Genomic DNA, 26,763 nt, shown 5'->3' on the forward strand with positions numbered 1-26,763 from the left:
TAACGTAATCCACCAGCGAGTCGCCCAAACCACCGAGTCGCCCACTTCATCTCCGTAACAGCGATCATCACGATTTTTTCGCAATGTCTCAACAACAGAGCCCTCAATTACCTTCAAATGAAGCTAGAATGAACCTAGCCATCCAGACTATCGAACAAGACCAAGTTCAATCAATTCGAGAAGCTGCAAAAGCTTACAACGTCCCGTGGAGTACCTTACGTGACCGCCGCAACGGAATGACTGCACGAAGCGATTGTGTCCCGAATTCGAAAAAGCTCTCAAATATGGAAGAAAGGGTGATTATCGACTACTGCCTCGATGTCGACGCGCGCGGATTTCAGCTCAATTACGATATGTTGCGAGATATAGCCAACAAGCTACTCAGCGATCGCGGTCAGGCTCACGTTGGTATCAATTGGCCTTCAAGATTCGTACAACGCGTTCCAGAGCTCAAAACACGTGTTAATCGAAAGTACGACTATAAAAGAGCCCTGAACGAAGATCCAGAGATTATTGGCGCGTGGTTTCGCCTCGTACGCAACGTGAAGGCAAAATACGGTATCCTGGATGAAGATACATACAACTTTGATGAAGTTGGCTTTCAAATGGGCGTAATCGGGACGCGCATGGTCATCACGGGTACCGAACGACGTCAGACTCCAAAAACCTTGCAGCCAGGCAATACAGAATGGGTGACATCGATCATTGCTGCCAGCGCGCAAGGTTGGATTGTCCCACCCTTCATCATCTTCAAAAGCGCTCGACATTACAATACCTGGTACGAGGCGATTGCGGATAGGCCTGATTGGGTTCTATCAGTTAGCGAGAAGGGCTGGACGTCCCTTGAGCATGGATTTGAGTGGTTAAAGCATTTTAATCGCTTCACAGAAGACCGTACGACTGGCGCCTATCGGCTTCTGATTATGGATGGCCATAACAGCCATGACACTATCCAATTCCAGGATTTCTGCAAGGACCAGAAGATTATTACTCTCTGCATGCCTTCGCATTCATCTCATTTGCTACAACCCCTCGACGTTGGCTGTTTTGGGCCATTAAAGCGCGCGTATAGCAAGGAGATTGAGGACTTTATCCGGTGCCGCATCAACCACATCACGAAAGAGGACTTTTTACCTGCTTTCAAGACCGCCTTCGAAAAAGCAATTGCTACGGAGAATATCCAGGGCGCCTTCAAAGGCGCAGGATTAGTGCCTTTCGATCCAGAAGCTGTTATTTCAAAGCTTGATGTCCGATTACAGACCCCGACGCCATTACCAGAGATCACTCAATGGGAGTCGCAAACACCACGCAACGTCGCTGAAATAAGGTCCCAAACAGAGTACATACGACAGCGCCTTCAAAGAGATCAAAATACCTCCCCAACACCGCTTTTAGAAAGCTTTTCAAGCCTTGAAAAGGGTGTTCAAATGGTCGCGCACGGAGCTTCAATCATGGAGGTCGAGATAGGAAAGCTTCGGAAGGCAAACGAGACGCTATCAAAGCGCAAACAACGCAAAAAAAAGGTGCTTAAGGGCGCTAATACGCGCTCAATTACTGATGGGCTTGAATTAGCTGTACAACGTCGGGATCAAGATATAATCAGTGAAAATGGTACTTCTAATGACGTTCCCGCAAGGCGCCAGCGACGTTGCGGACGCTGTCGCGAGCCAGGACATCGCGTTGAGACCTGTACAATGCCTCAATTAGCTATACCAGAAAACGTAGATCCTAGCCTACTTCCTAATTAATAAATTGCTTCAGTAGTTGTTGAGATATTCAGGTTACGGTAGTGGGCCACGGTTGAGGTGGGCGACTCGGTGGTTTGGGCGACTCGCTGGTGGATTACGTTAGTTAAGTTAAGTTAAGTTAGTGCTGGTTCAGTTTGTTTCTTCCACAGCAGATGCCTATAGTTCTCATCAGCATAACCCCAAAATTGTTGGTATGTGCCATCATTGCGATTGCTTAGTGATGCTGGCAGTTAATGACATGGGCTTGCATTCATACAGCGTGGTTCAAGAAGAATGTTTGGACTGAACCGCGCTGGAGATGCATGCACAGCAAATCCGGTCAGACTTCATCTGCATCATGGATGGTGCCTTGGTATACCAAATATCTGGATATACACCATGGCGGTTGCTATTGTTGCGGTAATTCCTTCATGAAATTCCTTCATGGTTAGCCGCATGAAGCAGGTACAACGCCGGAGCATTACGTTCGTGTCTATTTTCCCAACTCGTCTCGGTCCCTCAAGGAAAGTTTCGATCGTTTTCATTCATTGCTTTCCTTCGTTAGTCTCGAGTCGATTATACTTAGTCTTATCAATCCACAGCCTTCATCTACCATGTCCGTCAAAGGAACCGTCCATATGTCAATGGTGCAGCCATTGAAGCCCCATATTCCAACCCCAGTTCGATGCATTATCGAGAACACGGTGGTTTCCGTCAGTCGAATCTTCGTGGATGAATCCTCCCTCATCGGAAAGATACGCGGATATGGCTTGTTTACTACGGACAAGATCGCTGCGTACACCGATGTCTTCCGCACGTCCAATCCGGCAACATGGTGTGTCATGCCCCAAGTCTTCAAACAAGCCTGCGACAACTGCTTCGCCGATAGAGCGAGAGACGTCGGGCAACTGGACTACCAACTGGATCCGACTAATAAAATGCAACCACTTATCCCGTGCGATGGCTGCAAGAGGGTATATTACTGCGATGATGTGAGTCGGTGCTCCCATATTTGAAGGAATCCAACTGAGAGTTCCGGCCACAGTTCTGCCGGAGGGCGGCTTGGGACAACCATCACAAGCGAGAGTGTCAGTACTTCCAAGAGGAGAGATGGAAATGGATTTGCGTCAACCAGTTCGCGAAGCTCGCACGATTGGTGATGCGCTTATACTCCTCCGAGGCATCAGAAGAACAAATATTTGCGCTAAGGGGCCAGCTGCCAATGCACCCGAGCCGCTTGCAACGTTACTTAAAGAATCCTATTTTCACCCAAACCATACGCATTTTGACTGAGACGATGGCTCACCTTTGCCGAGCTGAGGGGCGGCTTCCACTTTCTTGGCAAGACTGCACAAGATTGGCCATCAGAGTGAGATCAAGTTTGCGTTTCGACCGAAAACCGAAGCTGATCATTGTGAAGCTGGACAGCTTGGTCCGCCTCTACAGGCTATCGCCGTGCCACCAATTCCATATGACTTATCGGATTGACCTCACCATGATTTATGTCTGTCACTCATGCGATCCGAACTGCCACTACTTCGTCAATGGGAAGGAGTTGGTTCTTCGAACTCTAAAACCCATCCAGCCTGGAGAACAGTTGACAGCTTCACTCATCGTGAGGGCAGAGTTGTCGGCGGTCGACCGAACCGGTTTCTTGGCCAGTGAAGTAAACCAACCTTGCGAATGTGAGTCATCGGGTGATTATCTCTCAACCCTTCCGTTAACCTTCACAGGTTCAAAATGCATTGAGGAGTACTTCTCTTCGCTTTCGCCGGCATCCACGGCCTTACAAACCCTCAGTAATATCCTCCGCAATCCTGCCCTCGATGGTCCAACTACGTTGGCAGCCGACGCATGGCGACCACTGAGGGGCCGTGTATGGGACTTTGCCCTTGGAACATATCATTTCCAAGAAGCGTTTGAACTGGTTGCGCGGATCACCACGTGGGCCTACTTTTGTGCCCCGCCATTCGAAGAGCACCCTCATCGAGTGTATCCTCTTATCGTCGTCTGTTTAGCACTGAATGGGGCACTGCGCTATGCCCTCTCTCCAGCGAGCCCCAGAGGGTCATTTGGATTGAAGGAAGCCGTCGGGGAAGACGATTTGGGGTGTGCGCTCTCGGATTGTTGCACTCAAGCGATCAACGACGGAAAAAATATTTTCGGTCCGGATTGCTACCCATTCAGGAAGCTGGAAGACATGTTCGGGCTGTTTTACGTCCGAAATGCGAAACAGACGACCTACGAAGAGTTCCTCTTCGAGTTTCGTGCCAAATACCCGGCTCTGATCAAGTGGTGTAGCGATGCCGCTGTGGATAATGCGGAGCGCTTTGAGCAGTGGTTGACGATGGTTCCGCTCCTTTTTGAAAATCACTAATCCCGCAAGGCCAAAGCCGTTGGTTGACACTCATGTACTGCCCATCATTCGCTAAGATCCACCTCAAGAAAGCAGACAGCGAATTTCACATGCAGTTCCCATTCATCTCAGAGAGACTCGGTCAGACGAGTGTACGTACTGGTAACCGGTCTGTTCAGATACGTTTCGAGTCAGTGATCCAACTGGTGCAGCCGGGCAACGAACTGCCAACGCATGCTCCGTTATCACAACTAATCCGTTAATCTCCAAAAAGTGCCAAGTTTCGACGAGCCAACGGTGGATTGGATCCCGGCTGGTGAGTGGTGCCCGTGATTGCGTGTGTGGGCGTCTGTGTCCTTCTCCACAAAGTCTTTGCTTCTTCCCCGCATTCCCCTTTCGCGCATCGGCGGCCATCGACCTGGTTTTGTCCTGTCATCCAACGCCTCGCTCGACTGTGGGGCGCAACAAGAAATGATGGGATGAAACCTCAGTCATTTTCTACCGAATTTGCTCATTCATTATTAATGCGTGTCCAATGGTTTCCTATGAACGACTCTCCCATTGGACGGCACCATTTCCAAACGTTAAACCTCCAGGGTGACACCTGGAATCCCTCATCTATCACGCTCTGTATAATGAAACTCGGAGGGCTCGGTAGTCGGTAGCCTTCTATGCGCTTCCTATGCCCTATTCTATAGGCATACTTCGCCAACAGACTATTGCGATATTTATCCGTTTCATATCGACTTCTTGGCCTGGAGTTTGTTCCATTTCCGCCTGTCAGCGTGTCAGATCGCTGGTTGGCTCCCGTTGCGTCCCACCTGTATTGGCCTGTGCCTCTCGCGGGCTATATCTGAAACTTGGCGAAGTCTATTCACGCTTGGAACACTAGAAGCCTCGTTAGAATCCCATTGCTACTAGGTTTACACATGCTTTCCAAGATTCCTTTATTGCTCTACCGTTCTGAGCGGCCCTACTTCCCGTTTTGACTTATGTTCATTTATCTATGTTATCTATGAATCGACCCCGCCACGCATGTTCTTTGGGACCCGTCGTATATCGTAATCGTTTGTTCCTGCACGGTTGATCCGCAATAAAGCCAGCCGGTAACTTCACCTGAAAAGTGGTTTCTTCTGCAGAAGTTCGTGGGCCATGTCGTCGAAACGATCGCATAAGAAGTCAAAGAATGGTTGCAAGACGTGTAGGCAGAGGAAGATCAAGGTGAGCCATTTTACATCTGCCCTGTCGAATATCCGTTCGGATGAATTGGGAGCAGAGAATATGTTGTCATTGGCTTCTTACGAGCTCCAATCGAGTTCAACGTATAGCGGCAGTCTGAGCGGCATGGCTTACCAACGACAACACAGTGCGATGAGACGAGACCAGTATGCCTACCATGTAGAAAACATCGAGTCCTGTGCCACTGGAATGGCCCAGATCAGTCACAAAACGACGCCTTAAGCCAACTTGAGCAGCAGGCCACATTATCATTCCAGTTCAACGACCCGGGGTCACCACCATGGTTTGGGTATCCGGACCGGCCGATTCTAGAGCTGGAGCTGATAAACATCCATACCTATATTCACGCGACGGCTTCATCATCCTTTGAACCGCAAATCCGCCGTCTCTGGGCATACGAGGTGCCCCAACGGGCTCTTCACTGTGATTATTTGATGAGCAGCATCCTCGGCTATGCCGCCTTCCACACGCATATTCACAATCCCGGAAATATTCGCATGAAGCTGGCGGCGCATAACTACTTCGGCGATGCCGTGCGGAAGCTGAGCAAGGAGCTAGCGAACATCACGGAAAAGAACGCCGGCCTGGTGTTCGCGGCGTCGACGATCATCGCGTTCCATTCCAGTATCCTGTGGCTTGATCCGTGTACTCGGAATGATCGATCCGGGTACGAGTTGCCCTTGCAATGGTTCCAGACAGGGCAGGGGGTGGGTGCTGTGGTCCGATCCGCGGGGAAATACATCGCGGGAACCCCGATTGGGCTACTGGTCGAGGGGCTCCCGCACAAGCAGCCGGAGTGCGAGCCAGTCGAGATGCTCGCGCCGCTGAAAGCAGTCTTTTTCCCGGAAACAACTCCAAAGAGTCCGGCGGAGGTCAATCCGGACGATATGTGTCTTAACATGGTGTTTCGGTATATCGAATCGATGTACCGTGGGCTTCTGAAGGGCGAAGCGATCCGAATCACCCGGCGACGAATTCTGGTGTTTCCGACGATCCTGAGCCGGAGATACATCGATCTGCTGCGTGCGCATGATCCTCGCGCCCTAACCCTCCTGGCGTACTACTTCGCCGGCATGAAGGTCGTCGAGCAGCACTGGTGGATCAAAGGTCGCGCCGACCATGAGATCCTCGGCATCATCGATCTGTTGCCGCAGGAATGGCGGATGCAGTGTGTCTGGCCGTGCATTGTCGATCCACTGGAGTGGTTCGAAGCCGGGATACCCCTGTGCATCATCCGAATGGATGACGGGCAAGATGTCGGCGTGGTGTTTCTCCCCTTCGAAGCTGGCGGTGCGCAGGCGCAATTGGAGCAGTTCACCAAGCCGGACGTACCCGGCGTGGATGGCCCGGAGACGGTGGAGTCGGTGCGCGAAAGTCCAGAGGCACCGCGCCTGGGGCCGTTGACCACGTTCGCGTGAACATGGGGACAGCGAACTGGATTGGTGCACGAGTGGCGGTCCGGAGTTGGGCTGGATCAGTTGGGATCAGCCATCGGCGTGGGATCATTTCGGCAAGGTGAGCATCGCACTGCGCGATTGCTTTGATCCAGGTGCTTCCATTTATGCCTGAAATGCTTTCTTATCTATAAATCATATTAGCTCGGCGTGTTGCTAGTGTGTATAGGATTACCCCGGAGACTGCGATGGTGTCTCGAAACCGCGATGGTATGTTTGGCATGTCATGAGGAGACGGTCCATTTATAAAGCTCCCTTGAAGGGATCTGTATATCGAAATCGAAGTCATGTCAACGATATAAAATCGAACAAATTGATGAAAGAAATCCCGTCCACAAAGAAACTGAAGACTGCGGTTCGTCGCACGGACAAAAGAAAGGACGACTCGTCTGGCGTCCACCGTCCTTTTGTATGCATGTTTCTCAGCCGAATCTTTCACAAATTCGGAGGGTTCACTATTTCACGACAGAATGTATCTGCCGACGAGGCTCACATGTAATGCAAGGCGCTTATAGGAGTCGAAACCCGGTCCAGTTACTGTTTCAGGCACCCTCCTGCTCGCTCTCGGGTTCTGATAAGCACCAGGTTCAATTGGTGACCAATCAGCAGCATGATTGAACAACGCCAGATGCACTGCACAAATGCACAAGTGGGTTCAATCCGAGATATTCGGCTATCTTGGTGGGCATCCAATAGTAGCAACTGGTTTTAAAGACGTGTGTCGGTTCCCCTGGTGTGAAGAGCATCTGATTCCGAGTTGAAGTGGGTGTGATGTCTTTTAGTTATGGAGTAGGGTGGTCGCATCGAATGTGACTTTTCAATGAGTTTCAATGCCGAGTCGCATAGTGTCCGATCGGCCATCGATTACCCCTGTACAGAATATGGTTACTCGCCCTATGCGAGAGATGTAAGTTTCATCAAAGGCAATATACACCTTCCAGCGCATGTCAAATTCCCGGCCTGTTGCTCATTCCAGGTTGAAAGTAGAGAAAGATACGGTACGTTTGCGATACTACTGATTAACTCACGATCACTGTGAAGGGATTGTCCAACCATCATTCTAAAGGCCGGTTGACGAGAGCGTGTCGACGTTATGCAAGCTAAGAGCGAGTGCGAATATGATCTTTTGTCGAGACACTTCACATGCTTTGAAGAACACTTGCAGTGTCGTAGAATCAACCACGGCCCCGAACGGTATTATGGTCAGGATGGCTGCACGGATATAGTAGCTCTCGCACTGGGGATATCGCTGAATATGATACCCAAAGACCAGGATACTGACACTTTGCGCTTAGAAGACATATCAACCTAGATCGATACATCAGTCACAAGTTCTATGATATTGGGAGGACCAGCATAAACACAGTCCCGTCGAAGGCATGGACATTGAATCCAACCGGTTGACTATTTGTTACTGCCAGTGGCAGAGCAACGGATGTGAAGTCACATAAATTATATGACCCCTTATCAACAAAATGACGACATGCATACATCCAGGCATGCTAGCTACTGTATACGACTGCAGCGCACGTCCACTGGGAATTTGCAATCATTCTCTGCAACATGCACCGCAGAGGCAGATGTAACGATGAGAGTTCGCATGACACCTTTTGTGGTTCCCATGCTCTTTTGATATCGATGTGCCTCATGGCTTCCCCGTTGTGCGCCACGCAAATGCGATATCCGACTCCGTATTCGACACTCATGCGACATGCCTGGTATGACCGTTGCTAATGCTGTGAAAGGAAGCCTCAATCACGAGATCGAACACTCATGTTTTGGGTACCTGGGACTCGAGGTTGCCAATCTGCTTTCGGAGTTGCACCCAGAAGTCCTGGCCGGATGCCATGGCATTCGCTGCAAACCATGTTAACCTTCTTTCATTCGCGAAGACACGGTTGGTTTGATGGGGACGTACGCCTACTACCCCAAGCCGCTGCTTTTCCAGCGCTTGCACTGCCATCCGATGGCTTCCAATGTCGCACGTCGGCCCCACCCACTGCCCGCGTGTAGCATTGCTTCAGGAATTCCTTGGTTTCCGCGGAATTGAATCCGTTCACGGGGACATGCTTCTCGTCCGCCGGAGACACCGCCGCCTTTCCGCTCGCATAAGATTGGCTCGCGGCTCCGGGGGACTGTGGCGCGGACGACTTCTGAGACGCTCCGCGGGTCCAGACGTTCGTTCCCGGAGATTGCAGGTTCCCCGTCTGTTTGTCCCGCGACGGGGTGTTGGATCGATCGCGGGAACTGCCAGACGATGGCTGCCGGGGGTTCTGCGGCGCAGCGAGGTTGGCCGGTGGCGGTCGGCGCCAGCTAGAATGGAAGGTTAATATCCGTACGTGGCTTCTGAAATCGGCAAAGGACCAAGATCATGAACAGCTAGTGGGATACACGACTGGACCGTGGTGTGATGGACTCGAGCATGCGTTGGCATCAACATGAACTTACCGGTTCTCGCTTGCGGCGCTCATGGTGAACCAGGACGAGGGAATGACGCCAAGGAAAGATTCGACAACCGCCTCCGCAATTCCTCGACGCAAAGGAGGACAAGTTGCGAGAAGCTCGATTAGGCTGATAGCCCTTGACGGCGGATGGAGGAAATGACAACACCATGAGCTGATTGTCAGTTGTCACATTGCCTACGCGAACGGCGTGAACCGTCCGCCGGATTTAAAGTGGGGCCACACCAGTCGAACTTTCGGACCACATCACTAAAATATTCCACAGCACCACCATCGACGCCATCGATTTTACATCTCCAGCACTACTCTCAAATCCCATTGTTGGCGCAGGATAACCACTTCTTTGCGTCCATTCTCAACTTTTCAAAATGGCTCCAGCAACCGTATGACCGCCCCCCTCGTTCCCGTGCCTCGAACTTCAGCTGATCATGTCACAGAAACGTACTGGTGGCGCCAAGGGCGGAGCGAAGAAGGGCCAGAAGATCACGAAGAAGGTATAGAGAGTTGCCTTCGCGATGGATGGAGAGAGAAGGCGGCTAACATCCCCCCCAGTTCGTCATCAACGCCGCACAGCCCGCCAACGACAAGATCTTCGACGTCTCTGCCTTCGAGAAGTTCCTCCACGACCGCATCAAGGTGGACGGCCGCACCGGCAACCTCGGCGACACGATCCAGATCTCGCAGGTTGGCGAGGGCAAGATCGAGGTCGTCGCCCACCAGGAGTTCTCCGGCCGCTACCTCAAGTACCTCACCAAGAAGTTCTTGAAGAAGCAGCAGCTCCGCGACTGGCTGCGCGTCGTGTCCACCTCCAAGGGCGTCTATGAACTGCGATTCTTCAATGTCATGGACGATGCTGAGGAAGAGGACGAGGATTAGACTTGCGCGCCAACATGGGACCTGTCAAGTGCCTACACTGGTCATTGGCGTCATAGCTAGTCCAGCATGTATCCTAGAATCACCGGGAAAGCATGAGAATCAATAATGGTGTTGACAGAGACTTTCTATGGCCCCTCGTTTTAATGCGTCATTGTTCGTGTCTATCATCGTTATCCATCGTCCATGCCCAACTCGTGCAACCGGTCGTTTTAGCCGGCACGTGAGGTCTGAATATTACACCTCTCGCACGGTTCCAATATTTCGGAGACAGCGTCCGCATTCGAAGCGTGTAGCAACTAGTAATCCATGAGATCACCATATGACCCATTTGAACCCGCCACGTCCTCCATCGTCATGGCCTGGCCGCCCCTCAGTGCCTCCATGTGAGGTCCGCGACCTTTGCCAGAGGCGACCACTAGGTTGGCATGCAACATATTCATGCGCATTAACCGCAGCCGCAACGTCCGCTCGTACGACTGAGCCATGTCAAGCGCTTGGGCTTGCAGGGCCGATCGGGGATGTGGAGTGGGGGAGATGAGTAGCTGAGGAGCTGTTAGTGTCTCCGTTGGAAAAGTATCGTAGAGAGGCTTACTCGATCCACCAGGTCTAGCCGTGCCTCCAGAGACCCCCTTTTGATCATGTCCACTAATTCCTCCTCGATTGGTCGCCCATCGGTGGACGGGAACCGTGTCTGCATCTCGTCCAGCGTGACCTTATTGAACGGTTTAAAGTACTGCACGATGCTCTTCCGCCGCACCAGTTCGTAGAGCTGGAGCAGATGCGGCTGCAGGTAGACGTCTAGCAAGTAGTCGTTGCGGTGCGAGTCTAGGATTTCGAGGCAGGCGGAGTAGTTGCAGGAGCAGAAGAGGGAGATGGCCCGACGAATGTGCGGTTCCAGTTCCAGGAAATGTCGGAACGTCGCGCTGTCGAGGACCCTCTCTTTGAGCTCTTGGGGGCTCATGGATGCCAGCGCACAGAGACCGCCGTAGACGGCAATGTCGTTGCCTGTTATCAGCTCTTTCTGAAAGTCGATCCCCGCACGTGGTTCTAGGGCCGTATAAGATTGCGGGGTTGCAATGAAACTCCTCGCCGCGTCGGCATAGTTCTTCGCGGCGAGTGAGACGAGACCGTTCAAGGGCGGCAGGAGGGCGTCGATAATGTCTTTGTCCTCGGTCGGAAGGGGTTGAGCGAGGACGCGCTGGATGGCGTTCCCGAGGTGGTGGAGCTGCTTGGTGGCAAGGTGGACCATGGCCAGCTTGAGGAATAGTTCGATTTCATGACGGGCGGTTTGTCGGAATTCCCGGGCGCGGGCGTATGCTTTCAAGGCACTGCCGAAGTCCCCGATCTGGTACGCGTGGAAGGCGATGTCTTCATTTGCCATCTACGCTGCTGTCAGCTGCCTGGCTTTCGAAGCCGCCTGAAATGCCCAGGCCGGAGTGAGTTTCTGAACGCTTACACGAATGCTCTCTCGGATCATGTTGTTCTTGTACCCTTTCAGCTCCTGATCCAACCGGTCCGATTCCGCCTTCTCCACCAGCTTCGTCCGGGCGACCCAGTCCAGGTCTGTCTCGCTCAGCGGATCTCCCGGCACGATCTTCTGCAAGATCTCCATGACCTGCATGTAGGCATCCACATCTTTGCCGCGTCGGGCCTCTTCCATCGCCAGTCGGAGCGCATCCAGACACAGGCACGTCGACGTGGCGCCGATGGACTTTAACCGGTCGAGTTTTGTTCTTCCTGTGGCGGGATCAGCAACGGCGTCATGTCTGCGTGGAACGGGGTAGCCGGACCTTGGTAGTTGGAGATGTATGATTCGAGGTCGAATTTGGGAGGTTCTGCGGAGTCTTAGTCAGCGGACGAGCTATTCTATAGCATAGGAGACGTACCATGGACAACAACGAGCCCATTTTGGGCGCGGTTATTGAAGAATTCGGAATTGGCAGCCATGGTGAGTTTGCGGCGATGTCGTGCGGCGGTTGGTAGGTGCCCGTTCGGACGGCTTAGTCCATAGCTGGTGAGGAATGGTTTGGATTACGAGCTAGGAGGGTTGATCATTCGTAAACTGGTTCCGTTTGGTCCTTCAAATTTTCATGCGTTTCCAGCGTGTGTATCAGTGTACAATATGTTCAAGGTACGAGCAAGTGAAGTTATCGTAGTGAAGTTATCATATGGCTGGAGCTCCAGGTTAAGCAGGAGCTCGGGGTGAGCTTACAGTGTCATGGATGCCTTACCGACTATCGGCTTGATGCCTGAGGCACCAAGGCACCAATAGAGTATAGCACGTGATATGACGCAAGTATGGAATTGTTCCATGCGTTCTGGGCTCAGGCACTCTTCACCATCGACAGGCGATATGATTGAAAAGCATGTTTATGGGTTACTGATACAAACTCTATCAATGACTGAGCAGGCCAGTGACCTGCACAAGCCCAACTTTTCCAGTCCTATGGTCATGTCATCGGCATTAGCCATGTAGCCGTCGTCAAGTCCCCATGTCCCGTAGGCCGTTAATACACCAGACATCCCGTATCGTCAAAGTGGGTGGCCCTTCGTGTTCCTGCCGACCCATATTAAGACCTTCCAAACGCCGCAAATGATTCGAATCGACAAATGACACGGGCCGAATGGGCGTGCAATAAAAGCCACCAACCATCCGGCGTTGAATGAAAGTAGACGCGTGACCCAAGTGGGGTCCGCGTCGTCCCCAAACCCCTTCCCATAAAAGTACAGAACTCATAGCATACAACTGGACCACTTTTCAGAGCATCGGGGATGCATCATCTCAGATCAAGAACGGCGTCGATTCAACGTTGACCAGGTTATCGGGCACCCACGGACCTTTCTCCTCCTCAGTCGCGCCCAGCAGAGCCGATGCACGCTCCAAGGTTCGGATATCCAGGTCCGTCACGTAGTTCTTGGTATCGAGGTTGACGCGGACCTCGAACTCGCGATCCAACATCATGTCGTCCTTCCATAGTCGACGAGGGCCGTCGTACACGCAGATGACCCGCTTCTTCATGTTCATACGGTCGACTGGACAACCCCAAGACGTGGGATAGTTCTTTCGCCTCTTGCGGCCGGACGTCTGCCCCGTGAAGGGTACGCCGCCCTTGCTGAACGTGAGACCGGCGCGGGTTCCAACGTGACCAGTTCCTCTCCCACCAGTGGTCTTGGCGATGCGGTTGTGAGGGTTGCCACCCCCGACGTGCTGCGAAGGGCCGACACCTCGGGGATGTGCTAATTGTCACATTGGATCTTCTTTCCGGGACCGGATGCCGCCCTTGCCGGAGCGTGGATCGCTGCTGTTGCCGTCCCCGCTCTCCTCATTGTCCGCATCGTCGTCGTCCTCATCTTCGTACGGGGGAAGGCTGAAGTCCATGCCGTCTGAAAGTTTATGGCGTGTGAGGGACTCCTTGACATTCTCGTCGTTCTGGACCGACTCGAGGTTCTTCTGGTTGATGGCCTCGCTCGGCTCAATCTGCTGCACGACGCGAAGGACACAGTCGTCGAGATGCTCGTAAAACTCCTGGGCGGTCGGGAAGACGATGCTACATGTGGAGCAGGTGCCCGATGTATTGTTTTGAGGGTTTTGTCCTTTCCTGCCTGGGCTCCTCTTCCGGCTATTGGGTGGGGTTTGTTCCACTCCATGGACCGAAGTCAGATGTCGCTTGAAGACATCGGCGCGGTTGAAACTCTTCTCCGCTGCGGAACCCGAGCCCGGGCAGAAGCCGCACACCATGGTACCCTTGTAATGGGTCAACGTATGACGGTTCTTGTCATACTTCCGTGCGAATCCTTTCACGTGGTATTCGCAGGTTTGGATCGGGCACTTCTCGGGCCGCTCGGTTTGGTGGGTCAACATATGGGCCTTGAGGTCCTTGAAGACACGACCACAGTCCCCGATCGGGCAAAGCCCCTTGGGGTCCTCCTCGAGATCGGAACGACTTGATCGCGAATGCCTTGACGCCTGTGAGCCAATAGACTGTCGTCGTGATTCGTTGAAGGTAGGATAGGGCTCGTATCGGTTTCGTGGCGATTGGCTGCCATGGGTAATGTTTCTCGAACTGACCCGAGGGTGGCTATGGCCCGAATTTTGAGAATAGGCCGGGGAAGGGGGGTGTTCGACGTTGGTGAGATGGGGCGATGCGGTCCCGCCATTGAATCCGGTTGGGTATAAGTAGGGAGCAGCGAAATGATTGGCGATAAGAGAAGGATCTAAAAGCACGGTCGGAGTTAGCTGCTGCTAAGAGGGTTTGCAAAGCTTCTTCAAGATATATGAAGATCGATAAAGCAAGGATAAGGAAAAACCAACAAGAAGACTCCAACGGAGGAACGAAAATGCCGCTGCTTTGATGAAAGAATGGAGATGAAAGAGATTCAGAAGACGCAGGAAAGTTGCCCTGGACGGGCTCTACTGCCGCGGATGGGGGCCAAATTTGATGCGAGAGGAGCGAATTTCTTCGAGGAGCCACCGGTGACCCCGCCACCGACCTTGGGCCCCCATGTGGTTCCTGCTGTGGCACTTGAGAGCATCGAAGATATGGAGACGCCATCCTGGAGGCTGGGAGGCTTGGAGACTTGAACATCCCGCCATCCTGCGATTCGATGGGGGTGACGGTCGACCCGTTTGACCTAGGGATCTCGGTCGGGGTGGTGGCGGTCGGCGACGATGTGTTCTCCAGGAAAGGGCGGGCAATTGAAGATCTTCTCGGATATCGCAACACAGGCGACTTGAAAGACTCGGAAGAAGAAGGAAAGGCAGAAGACACGCTAAAATGAGACAACGAAGGAACTTCAGATGACTCACCCACGCAGCCCGGATCCTTCGGAGCTGCAGCCAGAATGGGACCAGCATCGTAAGAGGAGCTGCTGATGAATGCCTGCGACATTGGGAATCCCTCCGCTTGGCTCAAGCCCAGTCCGGCGTATGACCAAGCCTCGAAGGCCGCAGGAAGGGCGGGCGACGGGATCGTCGAGCTGCTAGTGCTTGAGAGGGACCCGGTCGAGTCGGATGCGGTCGAGAGCCGTGGTGCATTCATGTCCAGCGGCTGGAGAGGAGATTCCGGCGGGCTATACGGATTCTCGAAGGTCCCGCCCGTTTGCGATGGATCCAGTGGGAAGCGAGCATCGGGGAGTTCGGCCGGGGTGAAGAAAGGCGCCTGCAGGGATTGGAGACTTTCCATGCTGCTGATGGGGGTGCTGGTAGAAACGGTGTCCAAGTATTGGGCATACGCCGTGTGGGCCGCCGACTGCTCATCGTACAACTGCGCAGTGAAGAAGTCTTGGTCCGACATGTTTTGAGGGTACATGTAGGATGAGGGCATGTTAGGATTCGTGGATGTGGGACTATCGGTCCGCTTGTCAGCATGGGGATCTTGATCAATATCCTGATCGATATCTTGATCGATATCTTGATCGATATCTTGATCGATATCTTGATCGATATCTTGATCGGTATTTTGATCGGTATCCTTATTTGAGTCTGACATGATTGGGATCATAGATAGGGTCGTATGAGGGGAATAGAAATGGCGCGAAAAGAATGGGCGTGCTTTGTCTGAACTACAAAGTGGAAGGATAAAAATGCTTTGTGACAGAGTGAAGATGCTCCTCATCGCGAGGCCAGAAAGATTTATAAGAAACAGGAAACTCACTCTTTCACAACGAAAGGGGGCGCTGGGGGGGGAGGAGCGAACTGATCAGCGGCGGGATCCAAACGAGGGACTCGCCTTGCACGCCGTCGTCGAGACGATGACCGGGATCGCCCGCCCATTACTTCCCATTCAGGGTCTCCGGGAGGAGCAAGTGTGGAACAGATGAACAGTGGAAGTCAGGATGCAACTTCGGTAGAATGCAGGACACCAATCACTGGAACGGACAATTGCACTCAACCACAACTGTTCTTCTCAGTTCTCCTCAGTGGTACTCGGATTCTTGGGAATTGACACAAACGTGGAAGTGGATAGAAAACCAGGTGCACGTGTTGCGGAGGTAGAAATTAGTAATAAGGCAGGGACTGTAGCTGGTGCAGCGACGGGTGCAGTGAAGGGTGCAGTGAAGGGTGCAGTGAAGGGTGCAGCGACTGATAAGGCTGATGCCCCACAGCAGAATGTGTGTCGTTCTGAATTGCAGTTGCCTTGTTGGCCACGGCAGTTTATCCTGACACTAGAACAAGGTGAAGGGTGGATGAAGTATCAACAATTATAATCATCAACAATAGCAACAACAATAGGATGGAAGTGTGGAAGCATATGAGAGGGATGGAGTTCCTGGAAATGAAGAATTAGACTTGAATAGAAATGGCACAGTGAGGAAGGATATGTAGGGTGTTAGCAATCTGGAACTGAATTTAGAAAGGCTTCGAACCCGTCCGGAGAAGGGGGGGCGCAGTCGATATAAGAAGATCTTTTTTGGTTTTCGGGGGGATTGGGGGGATGGGGGGAGGCATAGTCACCACCACGAAAATGCGCAGCACCATGACACACCATCCGCCGACGTTCCCCCCGATCTAGGACAACACCACGACATAATTAGGTAGTATGCTGCACCGCACGATTTCCAAGCCCTCCTCCAAATCCAGAAAAGAGCGGAGCCGTCCAACCGTTCGCTTTTGATTGACGCGAACAACACCGACTGCTCTCCACCACGATGCCCACCGCGTCCAGAGATCAGACACCGACCCGAACCATGCAGGGCTCCAAGCCGCCGAATGCTGCCAATCTAGCCAGTGCGCCCAATGGAACCTCTCTCCCTTGTCGAGCCTTACGGCGCCCGCGACCATGGGTGAGTGATGGGTATGCATGTCCGCTCGTCTGTACTCCCGAACTTCCCTGTCCCTGCAGAGCATCATCAAAGAGTCGACTCAGTCAAGGACCCACGGCTACCGGGGATCTTTCCATCTGGCTGTTTTCGGTTTGGGGGCATGCTGGGCTGGGCCGAGTGGGGATGGACGCGGTCCCTTTTGGCAGGGAATAGAAGGGGAGTCCCCCGGTGATCCATAACTAGTGACGGCGAGCATCTTGCACAGCAAATCCCCTGTTCCTCCGCCTCGCCGCCTCTTCGCGCAGCCCGAAGGTGTCTGCGCCATAAATCCTCTGCACCACGAGTCGGTCTGCCATTCTACTTCTGTGACCACCCCTTTCGTCCTGTGTGCTCCAGTAGCCCTCCCTAGTGTAGGGTAATTGCCCACTAAATCAATAATTATCAATGATTTTCTCGCGTCTTCGTTTGATAAGTCGGCAGCATGCCAATCTCATCTCGTCTAGGATCGTAAGACAATAATGTCAAGAAAATAATACTGGTATTTGAGTCAAGGTCGAAACCAAACTCATTCCAATTCTCAATCGCGGCCCGCTTCCTTATCCACTTTCCACAGTGCTGTGGCCGAAACTCGGACCTCTTAGAAGTCATTGCGACAGTGCTGATCTCGTTCCTGAATCCTGAATTCCTATTTCTCCATTTGGCGGGGTAATCATGATCCGTCAATGGGCCGTCATACTACGTATTTTTTAGGGAGGACACTGAGCTTCTCCAGTCGTAACGCGGATGTGTACCAACGGTGAAGACTCATGGTTATCAAGACCAACCATGGTTCACGGCAGAAAATCTCGCATGATTGACGAATCGGGCAGTGGAAATGCCGTTTGGAAATGCCGTTGTTTACTTTTCTCGACCATCATGGTCACTCTGATGTAATAGAAGTCAACAAATCTCGTTGTGGGGAGGAACGGTGGTCCCTGAGCCACGGCTCTCCTGGAGTAGGGTACCAACCGGAAGTTTCCTTGACGAAGTGGTTCAGAATTCAAGATTTATAATCATCGAATTAATTAGTTCTGTATCGCGGGAACGTAGAATTTAGAAACCCGTCAAAGGGCCTGGGCGGACCGGTCCAGATATGTATCGTCCTCCCCCTTTGACGTGTCAATCACGCAATAATGATCCAACTTTCAAGAGGCATGCGCGTCTTTGGAGGGAAGGGAGGGGACCAGTCATTGGCCTGCCAAAGAAAAAGAGGCTCGAATGGTGGCCTTCTCAAAATAATCCCGAAAATGCCACTATGATGCCAAACTACGACCACGTTTAAGTGTCACAAACCAGTGAACCACCGGGTCAGGAATGCTCGTTAGTATGACCAGCGACGGTAAGTACCTTGATAAATCGATGAGAATTGAGAAGTTTTGATTTCGAAGGGTCCACACCGATTAGGAAGAAAGAGGCGAGCCGAAGGCTTGTTCTGGACGCGCCGACGGGGATAGATGTTGGATGGGCAGGGGAGCTTGTCTGTTTGTTTGACAGATCAGCAAATCTGCAGGATGTGAATGTCTTATGTCACCGGGCGACGTGGTCCTGTATCGCCGATCGTTGGATCATTTGGACTTCTCGAGTTATTGAGAAGGCAGGGTTCGAAGACAGTGAAGATGCCCAGGAGAACTGCTGTTCAGACTTCAGAGGCAAAGTGTTAGCAGAAAGATTCTGTCATGCGATGCTTCGTGACGTTGGTGACATGGTGGCTGGGCGGGCTCGTCCACAAGGGCGGAACGGGCGCTGGTGAGTCCGTCAGAGATGGCTGCAAAGCGAGTCTGGGATCTCGGTTTGGCCGAAGTGGCACTGGCGCCGTCTGGCGGCGTGCCCCCCCATCCTCAAAAGTATCCGATCCTCTACTACCATTACGATAACAGAATCAGATTAGATGTTCGTATGTGTGGCATTATTAACAGTGAATGATTTGCTGGGTGGCTAATTCCGCCGTTTTGAGAAGACGGTATCACGGCATCTTGCAAGGTCATCCGAAGCGGTGCGACGATTCCACTTCGTCAGTACATGTGACGCTCCAATGAGACCAACCCCATGTGACGACAGAAATCGGATGGTTGCATGATGCGTACGATAGATTGGATGTCGTGGTAAGAAGAAATGTCGCCGACGAGAAAATCTGCAGAGCGGACATGGAGTTGAGGCTTGGAGAAACGGAGAGGCGGTGGAAATAGCGGCGGGAGACGCAAGAGAAGGAGCAGTCGAAAGTTCCATTGCGGGAAACACCCCTACTAGTTCCTATATTTGGCAGCCGCTAGGCCTATTTAGGATTAAAATGAGCCTCAACTGGGGCTTGTGACGCCATCAGGCGATTCTCGACACCGCCTCCTCCATTCTTGGCTCCAATGAACCTAGAGAGAAGCGAAGTTTGAGACAAAACCATGAATGCAGATTTATATTGGTTACTACTTGGATCAGTACAGGTTAACGGTAGTTCCGTAGGTATCCCTACCAGGCGGAGGGTCCAGAAATCTCTTGTTGAAGTCTTGTAGCCAGTTCAGACCTATGGGTATTGGTTTCATGGTGCATTCCTTGGTATATTGGCTTTCATGATACATTCCCTGGGATATTGGGTTCACCACTCAAGGTGCAAGATGCTATATATCGGTACGTAGTATTGATATTATGAGATGTTGCAGTGGCGAGTGGTGAGGCACCGAACGCCACCATGCACCTAGCCCAGCCATGGTCAGAGTAGAACCTCACAGGGCTGACTGGATTCTGCGATCTGGCCCCTCTCTACCCAGTCTACCAGAGTGCCAGTATTACTATCTATGCTCATTTGCCCCAAAGGCGTAAAGTTAACGTATCCGTCGAAATATCGGCGGTTGCAACCTTGTCCATCATCGATGCCAATGATCACTGCAATGACTTCTCCACCGTACGTTCACGGAGCTATCACTAATGGTCCGCCTATCTCCCCGAATTGACGACCGTTACACGTACGGAGCAGATGGATAGTTGTTAGTTGGACCCCAGGATTCCATGCTTGCTAGCCGAAAATAAATCCACCGGAAACAGATTCGCCGGGTACAGGGGTTGAATACCTATATCAGGAGAACCGTTCATGGTTAGAGAAGCGACGGAGACGATTCAAGGTTGTAAAATGCAACGCCTTGATGCTGCAATGGACCCAAATCGGAAGGCCGGGTCACTATGTCATCCCTATCATGTTTGCGGTTCCAAAAGGCAACCTCATCATCGGTTGGAGCGGCGACTTATGGGAAGAGTTGCCATTTTTTGAACTCTAGTCGAGTTACACACGGTTGTCCGCTACTCGAAGTCCCGACCCCGCATTATGACATCCAACTGAAACCATTCCGAACGTGCAGACCATGTGAAATGGAAAAGATGCATATATTCAAAGGTCGCGATGCAGCAGGATCTCACCACACCTAGGTTCGATAAAGTACCTCGGTGCCATATTGCTTATTAGGTGGTACTCACGAACGACGGCCAAATGACCCGAAGAGATGGTCCTCAATCTGCAATGAATGCAGTTGACGATTCCAATGGGCGGGTACACGTAGGACGAGTTCCTGAAACCACACCGGTGGAAAAATTGACATCTGCTTTCGTCCTTCGACGCTCTTTGCGTCCCAGCAATTGCAATCCCGATCACTAGTTCGTATCACGTCATTTGGTTGGGTGGCAGTTGCACGACCGCAAAACTACTGTCCTGGATGCCGTATTGATCCTGTGCACACAATCTCGGGCAGTACAGGGAGATCCAGGCCCAGTTAAAATAGCAACAATGATTTGGCTCGGTCGTCGGTACATGACAGTCGACAGAGGACTTGAATTCTTCTCCTATTTTCTAATCACCGTCAGAAACCGGGTGAACGAAGTCACTCACTTCGTGCCGGCTGCCCGCCTGCCGTTGGGGGAGCATTGCTAAACTTCACAAAACCCGGAAATAAGTCTATCCCCTGAGTCTTGAGGCGATGGGCCTGTTTCAGATGGCCGGCTATGAATCCAAACGTCAGAAGTCAATTGGCAGCGTATAAATATGGAGTGCGGACAGTTTGGGTATTTTGGGGCTATTCAGGGGATGGCGAATAAGGCGATGCTCTGCCGGGTCTGCCCTGCCCGTGCAGCATCAATTTCCAGCGTAAGCGCGGGATCACGATTTCTCCGATCCCCAATTTCGTTTCTGCCATCGGCCATGGGAACAATACACTCGACTCTCGGCATCAGCAATTGAATCATGAATCATGATCGCTCTATCTAAAGTTAATCCATTATCACTCCCGAGTCTTGAGTTCTGAACCATTTCACAGGGTATGTCTGACGACATGCGACCTGGATTCATGGTATGGAAATTGCAATAATGCCCATTGTCATCGAAACCGGGCACCAGGCATATGGAGTCCGACAGAAGGGAAAGATCCTTCCGGCATCACCACTGCGGTCTACACCAACCACTCGCAGACTCGGACACTTTCCTGTTGTCCCCTGGAGCGGCACTTCCGACGTGCGACCCCTAAACTTGTGATCCCCTGCTCACATAATCGGAGTCTATTGATGGCATACAATGTAAGTCATCGATAAGGGTGGATGTTGTGGGACGGGAATGGGAACCCTTCCTCCTGCATTGTCACCGTCCGTGGTCCATCACAAGGCCCATAGATGTGGTCGATAGGTATCAGCGGCATGGGAGGAATTAGGATGCGTTGTCGTCAGTCGTCTTTGTCGACAGGGTCACAGCCCAGACCCGGCAGCCTTGCGCCCTGCTCATCGACCATGCGACCATCAACCAGTGGTTTGTTTCTGGTGTCCAAGACATCGTGAAAGCCCTTTTGGCTGCATCCAGATTCGCGATTCCGGTGGCACACGTCCACGAACCTCCTTTAGGGCCTCCGCTTCCAGGCATGACAACCGACCAGGCGGCAAGACAAGAAACACCACGCGACAGACCCTAGTCAGTCCGGACTGTCGGTTGCAGGATTCGGCTGGGGACGCCGATCGCAGGCGAAATGCGTAGTGTGTGGCTGACTGAGGAGTCAGAAGTGTGGACTAGGATCTGACTTGAGAGGCAGGGGAAGCTTCGACTTAACGGATTCGGACAAGCGCGTGAGCGAGACTGCAGCCAAGAGAAATAAGGATGAGTTAGTACTCCGTACATGTTTCCAATTTCCATTCATCCATTTAGTTCCAACCTCAACTGGATCTCTCCGATATCGAATGCCACGCAAGTGGAATTTGGAAAAGTGGCCGAACAATCATCGTTGCAGAATGCCGAGTCGAGAGTCTAGAACGCGCTCATATCATCCACCCGTCTAGCACCTCGACACTTTCGGCTCAACCTTCAGTCGGGCTCAGCCTTATTTCGGCAGTTCTACTTGACGAACAGGGAAACCAAACTTTCACGCTTCGTGACCCCTGTATCGTCATCTCGTCACCACACATGCCCGATATCAAGGTTGCCAGGCTCAGTTGTGAGGTTCAGAGTAACTCCCCAACGTCCATTACCTTCACTTCAGAGTCGCTGCCGAGGGATAGTTCAGATTCTCAGGATTTCGATCCCAGTCTTGCTTTAGAGTGTCATCAAGCATAAAGCTTCGAAAAGCCCCCAATGCGGGTCCGAGGGCAGTTGAGCCGCCATATGTGGATTTCAACGGTCTTCTACTGGATCGACATCGTAGCGCCACGGCGTTGGCGGTTGGCTGCTCGTGCGATTCGATACTTCACCAGGTTCACCTTTGTCACCGTGTGTAGTACTCCACCGCGGTTGGTAAGCTCCGTTCAAAACGAAGTAGAAACATTGACTGAACGATTATATCGGTCTCAAATTGGTCAGCAGAGAGTCCCCTCAACTCAATTCCTTCCTCGGACGTTGGGAAGTTCATGGGAATGGAACATTTGAGCATGCTGTGTACTTTGAGGACTGAGGTACATCCAAATAAACTTTGCCTATTGAATCCCTCGAACCAATAGATATTAGCCAGAAAATCCCTGGATCGGAAAGTCCCGCCGGATGCTACTGAAGTTCGGTCCCATGGAGCAGTTGGTTAACCGGTTTCATTGGGTTTCGACTTCATTTCAAGCATCTCGACCGTTGACACCAGCGTGCCCGCCTCACTGCCGTATACTGGTCACATCTAGTATCCTTTAATGCTGGAAGGATTCGGTGTTCACACCACGGCCAGAATTATGAGAGGAAGCCGTCAATGATGCATTCAACAACGTCCCAATGGAAGTTTCTGAGTCTGACGCACCCTCTTGGAGCAAATTCTAAAATCTTTTCGGCGGACAGGAACATGTTGCACCCAAAACATATCTCTGGCTCTCGCCTGATATAATCCTACCGTTTGAGGGAGTCTAGAAGCTTCTTTCGAACGACTCATTATCGGGGAGATGGGTAGGTGGGTATCTTGGGAGGTAGTTATTATGGGGCCAGTACCGAACAATCGCGAAGTCGACGATAACACGTTTGTATACTGTTTAGACTTCACCGGTTCACCTTCATCGATGATGGTCAACCCCTGGGCTCGATACAGAGCAGAACATCATGATGAGGTGCGTAACCAGACTCCGGAGCATCAATTTTTGACACCCACCCGCCAGTCCACCATGGTTCGGAGCTTTGGGTCCATCTACAGATCATTATTCAATCCCTTGGGACTGTCCCTAGCCTTTCGGAAGTAGGACATGAATGACGATCCGTATGTGATCCAATGTGGCATGTGACCCCAACCAAGATGACAGAGTACATGTATTCAGAGGGGCTTTGGACTTTGGTACAGAGTACACGGACGGGATCCGAAATGAGAATCGCCAATTCGACGGTGCCAATTCGACGGTAACAATTCTATGGCACCAATTCTATGGCGTTGTTGATACTTGGCATTGTTGATATTCATCGCAGCGCGGCGCGAGGCCTGGATCGGTCCCTACCAAGCTTTGCTTCTCCGATATGACGAGCTCTGTTGGCATAATTCAACCTTGGCTCCACATTTTCGATATCCAATACCACATCGACACATTTCATACTGGGAAATTTAGGAACTAGTCGAAGGGACCCCGATGGAATAAAGAATGTCATCCATCTGGGTAGGGTTCCGTTTGAGAGCATCCCATTCTTCCTGATTTTTTACCATCAACGTGCCTGCTAATAGGGTACCATTGAAACATGCGGTTCCGGCCACTGTGCCGTTCGCATCTAGGGTCGGAGCGCCTTCATTCGAGCGAGGACAAATGACCATTCCTCCCTCAACCATTCCAAGGTTGTAACTAAATGGGACGGGCCCGTCGAATGAGGATGGAGAATTTGTCGTCTCTGGGGACTGTACTTGATCACCACAGTGGTTGATCAATCTGCGATAGACATGGTAGATGTTACCGAAGGAACAGTCCTCCGAAATCGGCAGCCCGAAATGCGAACAGGGTAGCGAAGGCAGCACTTTGAACCCTTCGAATTGTTAGCTAAGCATCGTATTTATCGTCGGATGATATAATTCTCTGAAGTATTCTGGTGAAGATCGACGTGCAGCGTGGGCCAACTTGCCTGCTTTCTCCACGGGTGACGCGATGATAGAATCAATCAAAGGGGCCCATGCGAGCTGAGAATCGTCCCCATCCATCGACTCGACGGGGAGGAACTGAAGGTGTCGGTGTGGTTGACTGGCGCCACTGAACGGCCCCGAGTTGAAGAACGCATACAATCGCCGGCCCTCCGATGACCACGACCTCAGCAGCTTGTATGTTTGCAGTAGATCATCCAGTTCAAGCAAATAAGTTTGGGGTTTGTCTATGACTGTAGCGAGAATGAAATGGTTCTTGATGATGGGATACTTGTTAAGCACCAGGAAATGGCTCGGAGCCCCTCGTGGGATTTTGTCAATCAACAGGTCCGGATCTGGATCTGCGAACGGGTCGACTTTCTTCTCGACTGGTTCGTTTGAAGCAGCACGCTTCTGGACCGGCTTCTTGTTTAAAGAAGGACAATATCGTAGTTGAAACTATAAAATGTTATCTATGTGTGTCGTTGAAACACAAGGGATGTTTGATGGACTAACCGGTAAACTTGATGCTGTATGAATGATGGCTAGCTCGGTTGGGGAAAATGATAGCTTCTGTGCGGCGATTCCGGCTTCATATTTCCTAGAAACTAAATCGTGCAATGGCACATCATGTTCCTGCATCATTGTATCGGCGAATTTGTTAAGATGATCTGGTAGTGCTAAACATTTATGAAGAGTCCTGAGCCAGAACCATGATGACGATGAACTTCTAGTCTCTAGTTGGCAGTTCATGCCCGAGGCAGCCATTTCCTAGCAGAACATGAACCAGGCACTCTGTGCTGTACCTATGTGACGAAGTCTATATCTTCAGATTCGCCGGCTTGACTTCGCTTATGAGACTAAAAGCATTGGAGCCAACAACTTTGGCTAAGCAAGTCAAACTGTAGCCAGTGGTCAGGAGCTGGGAATATCAACTTTATTTCAGTATTAGATACAGGTATCTCACGAAATCGAACCCATCACAATGAGCGCACTACTTTTCGAGTAATCATGTTCATAATCATTGTACGTAGAATGCTATATATAAATCCGAAGGACATGAAAATGCTAATGAGCTCGTTCTAGTGCCATGATATGGCCATTATCGCTCACCCAACTTGTGCAACTGCATCGCCAACCACTTTTTCTTACAGGTTGCGTACCCGAATCGATAGCTCCCACCGTGCTCTGCAATGTACTGCGACACCTTCTTCCACGGGATTTTCGAGGCGTTGACCTTCACCCGATCGGGACTTGACTTCGTGTGGATGCCAATCGCGGTGCGCAGTAATTGGATCTGGGGCATTCTGTTAGCAGAGGATAGTCATTTGGGTTATCGATACGTACGTCAACATCCTTCCACGCTGGCCTCCGGACCCTTTGACTCTTTTCCTTTGTAAGGATCCTGAAGCGTCCTCTCAACGTCGACTCCGCCTCCGAGAACTTGCCCCTCTTCTTGATTTCACTGTATGGCATCCCGGCTCTGCGAGATTGGACGAGGAATTGATTCTGCTTATGCTTCTGACCCCTCTCTCGACTTTCGTCCTGAGATGCGGTGGAACGATCCCAACCAGGGAATTCCCATTCCGAATTGGCTGTATAATCCCAAGTCTCACTATCGGGGCTTCTTCGACCCATCGAGGCCGACAATTCTGGAAGAACAGCCTCCTGATTCATTAGGGCCGGCTGATGTTCATCGTGCTCTTCCTTGAAGTCGACATGTGGTACGTCCGCTCCACTAGCCACGGCCTGGCTTAGAGAAGTCGCAAAGAGTGGATCGTCGTAATTAGGATCGATCGGACTATCGGCTTCCAGGGAGAGGCGAGATTCCATCGTCAAAGGCGATCCGTACGAGGAGGGAGACCAGTCATCCAAGTTGCTGTCATATTCGGGATTTCCGAAAGGTGGAACCGTAAATGCGCTTTCAAGGTCGTCTGCTGCCGTCCAAAGCTCATGACCCTCGGTGTAGAGTTCCCACTGATCCGGAAGGCATTGTGTCCCGCCTGAAAGAAAGGAACTGGTTGCAGAATGGTCGTCAACCTCAGACCCAGAGCTCTGCTGGCCCTGCTGAGTCTGAAATGCTTGTGGTAACATGCCTGGAATGATGATCGGTTGGTAGAGAGCCGACGACGGGAAGATCTGGACCGTCTCAAGATCATCACAAGTACCGCCGTCCTACAATTCTTGTTAGCTTCTGGGGGAAATATCCAAATATAGGACGTACCTCGAAGGTTTCCGGAAAGGAATCGACAGGTTGTGAGATGCAACCCCAGCCAAACGACGGGTTGGAAGATTGAAATGTAGCCGCCATGTGAGATTCTTTCTCTCCGTTGC

General features: G+C 51.7%; 10 protein-coding genes across 10 annotated transcripts; 4 read left to right on the forward strand and 6 right to left on the reverse strand.

The window, feature by feature from the left end:
• Nucleotides 1-2,088: 2,088 nt before the first annotated feature.
• On the forward strand, nt 2,089-4,379 carry P152DRAFT_480095 (uncharacterized protein). The gene is made up of 3 exons (XM_033681747.1): nt 2,089-2,719; nt 2,773-3,412; nt 3,461-4,379. The coding sequence occupies exons 1-3, from the start codon at nt 2,342-2,344 to the stop codon at nt 4,102-4,104; spliced, it is 1,662 nt and encodes a 553-aa protein (XP_033536615.1). The 5' UTR covers nt 2,089-2,341; the 3' UTR covers nt 4,105-4,379.
• Nucleotides 4,380-5,287: 908 nt separating this feature from the next.
• On the forward strand, nt 5,288-7,102 carry P152DRAFT_456024 (uncharacterized protein). The gene has a single exon (XM_033678911.1). It carries the CDS (start codon nt 5,757-5,759, stop codon nt 6,738-6,740), a length of 984 nt encoding a protein of 327 aa, XP_033536616.1. The 5' UTR covers nt 5,288-5,756; the 3' UTR covers nt 6,741-7,102.
• Nucleotides 7,103-8,547: 1,445 nt separating this feature from the next.
• On the reverse strand, nt 8,548-9,247 carry P152DRAFT_447261 (uncharacterized protein; the record flags this gene model as incomplete). The annotated part of the gene is made up of 3 exons (XM_033677980.1): nt 8,548-8,633; nt 8,695-9,089; nt 9,225-9,247. The coding sequence occupies 3 exons, from the start codon at nt 9,245-9,247 to the stop codon at nt 8,548-8,550; spliced, it is 504 nt and encodes a 167-aa protein (XP_033536617.1).
• A 455-nt stretch (nt 9,248-9,702) lies between these two features.
• P152DRAFT_376889 (ribosomal protein L22e) lies at nt 9,703-10,114 on the forward strand (the record flags this gene model as incomplete). Its single annotated transcript, XM_033675639.1, has 2 exons — nt 9,703-9,732; nt 9,791-10,114. Coding segments are annotated over 2 exons (354 nt in total), but the record flags the coding sequence as incomplete, so codon positions are not given.
• A 93-nt stretch (nt 10,115-10,207) lies between these two features.
• P152DRAFT_241078 (COP9 signalosome-like protein complex subunit 1) lies at nt 10,208-12,293 on the reverse strand. Its single transcript, XM_033674627.1, has 5 exons — nt 12,001-12,293; nt 11,905-11,949; nt 11,571-11,851; nt 10,707-11,495; nt 10,208-10,656 (listed from the first exon to the last, which is right to left on the reverse strand). Exons 1-5 carry the CDS (start codon nt 12,059-12,061, stop codon nt 10,411-10,413), a joined length of 1,422 nt encoding a protein of 473 aa, XP_033536619.1. The 5' UTR covers nt 12,062-12,293; the 3' UTR covers nt 10,208-10,410.
• A 603-nt stretch (nt 12,294-12,896) lies between these two features.
• P152DRAFT_392155 (putative metallothionein expression activator) lies at nt 12,897-14,135 on the reverse strand (the record flags this gene model as incomplete). Its single annotated transcript, XM_033676130.1, has 2 exons — nt 12,897-13,269; nt 13,384-14,135. Coding segments are annotated over 2 exons (1,125 nt in total), but the record flags the coding sequence as incomplete, so codon positions are not given.
• P152DRAFT_241287 (uncharacterized protein) lies at nt 14,085-16,254 on the reverse strand. Its single transcript, XM_033674628.1, has 3 exons — nt 15,769-16,254; nt 14,427-15,460; nt 14,085-14,354 (listed from the first exon to the last, which is right to left on the reverse strand). The coding sequence occupies exons 1-3, from the start codon at nt 15,885-15,887 to the stop codon at nt 14,194-14,196; spliced, it is 1,314 nt and encodes a 437-aa protein (XP_033536621.1). The 5' UTR covers nt 15,888-16,254; the 3' UTR covers nt 14,085-14,193.
• Nucleotides 16,255-21,007: 4,753 nt separating this feature from the next.
• Nucleotides 21,008-21,787, forward strand: P152DRAFT_456030 (uncharacterized protein). Its single transcript, XM_033678912.1, has one exon. It carries the CDS (start codon nt 21,258-21,260, stop codon nt 21,420-21,422), a length of 165 nt encoding a protein of 54 aa, XP_033536622.1. The 5' UTR covers nt 21,008-21,257; the 3' UTR covers nt 21,423-21,787.
• Nucleotides 21,788-23,928: 2,141 nt separating this feature from the next.
• Nucleotides 23,929-25,071, reverse strand: P152DRAFT_464880 (Ap4A phosphorylase-like protein II; the record flags this gene model as incomplete). Its single annotated transcript, XM_033680593.1, has 3 exons — nt 23,929-24,338; nt 24,414-24,888; nt 24,946-25,071. 3 exons carry the CDS (start codon nt 25,069-25,071, stop codon nt 23,929-23,931), a joined length of 1,011 nt encoding a protein of 336 aa, XP_033536623.1.
• Nucleotides 25,072-25,475: 404 nt separating this feature from the next.
• On the reverse strand, nt 25,476-26,740 carry P152DRAFT_512310 (uncharacterized protein; the record flags this gene model as incomplete). The annotated part of the gene is made up of 3 exons (XM_033682745.1): nt 25,476-25,726; nt 25,777-26,604; nt 26,654-26,740. 3 exons carry the CDS (start codon nt 26,738-26,740, stop codon nt 25,532-25,534), a joined length of 1,110 nt encoding a protein of 369 aa, XP_033536624.1. The 3' UTR covers nt 25,476-25,531.
• Nucleotides 26,741-26,763: the final 23 nt, after the last annotated feature.

This window comes from Eremomyces bilateralis (genome assembly GCF_010015585.1).
Source record: "Eremomyces bilateralis CBS 781.70 unplaced genomic scaffold P152scaffold_4, whole genome shotgun sequence".
In the NCBI taxonomy this organism is placed as follows: Eukaryota; Fungi; Ascomycota; class Dothideomycetes; order Eremomycetales; family Eremomycetaceae; genus Eremomyces; species Eremomyces bilateralis.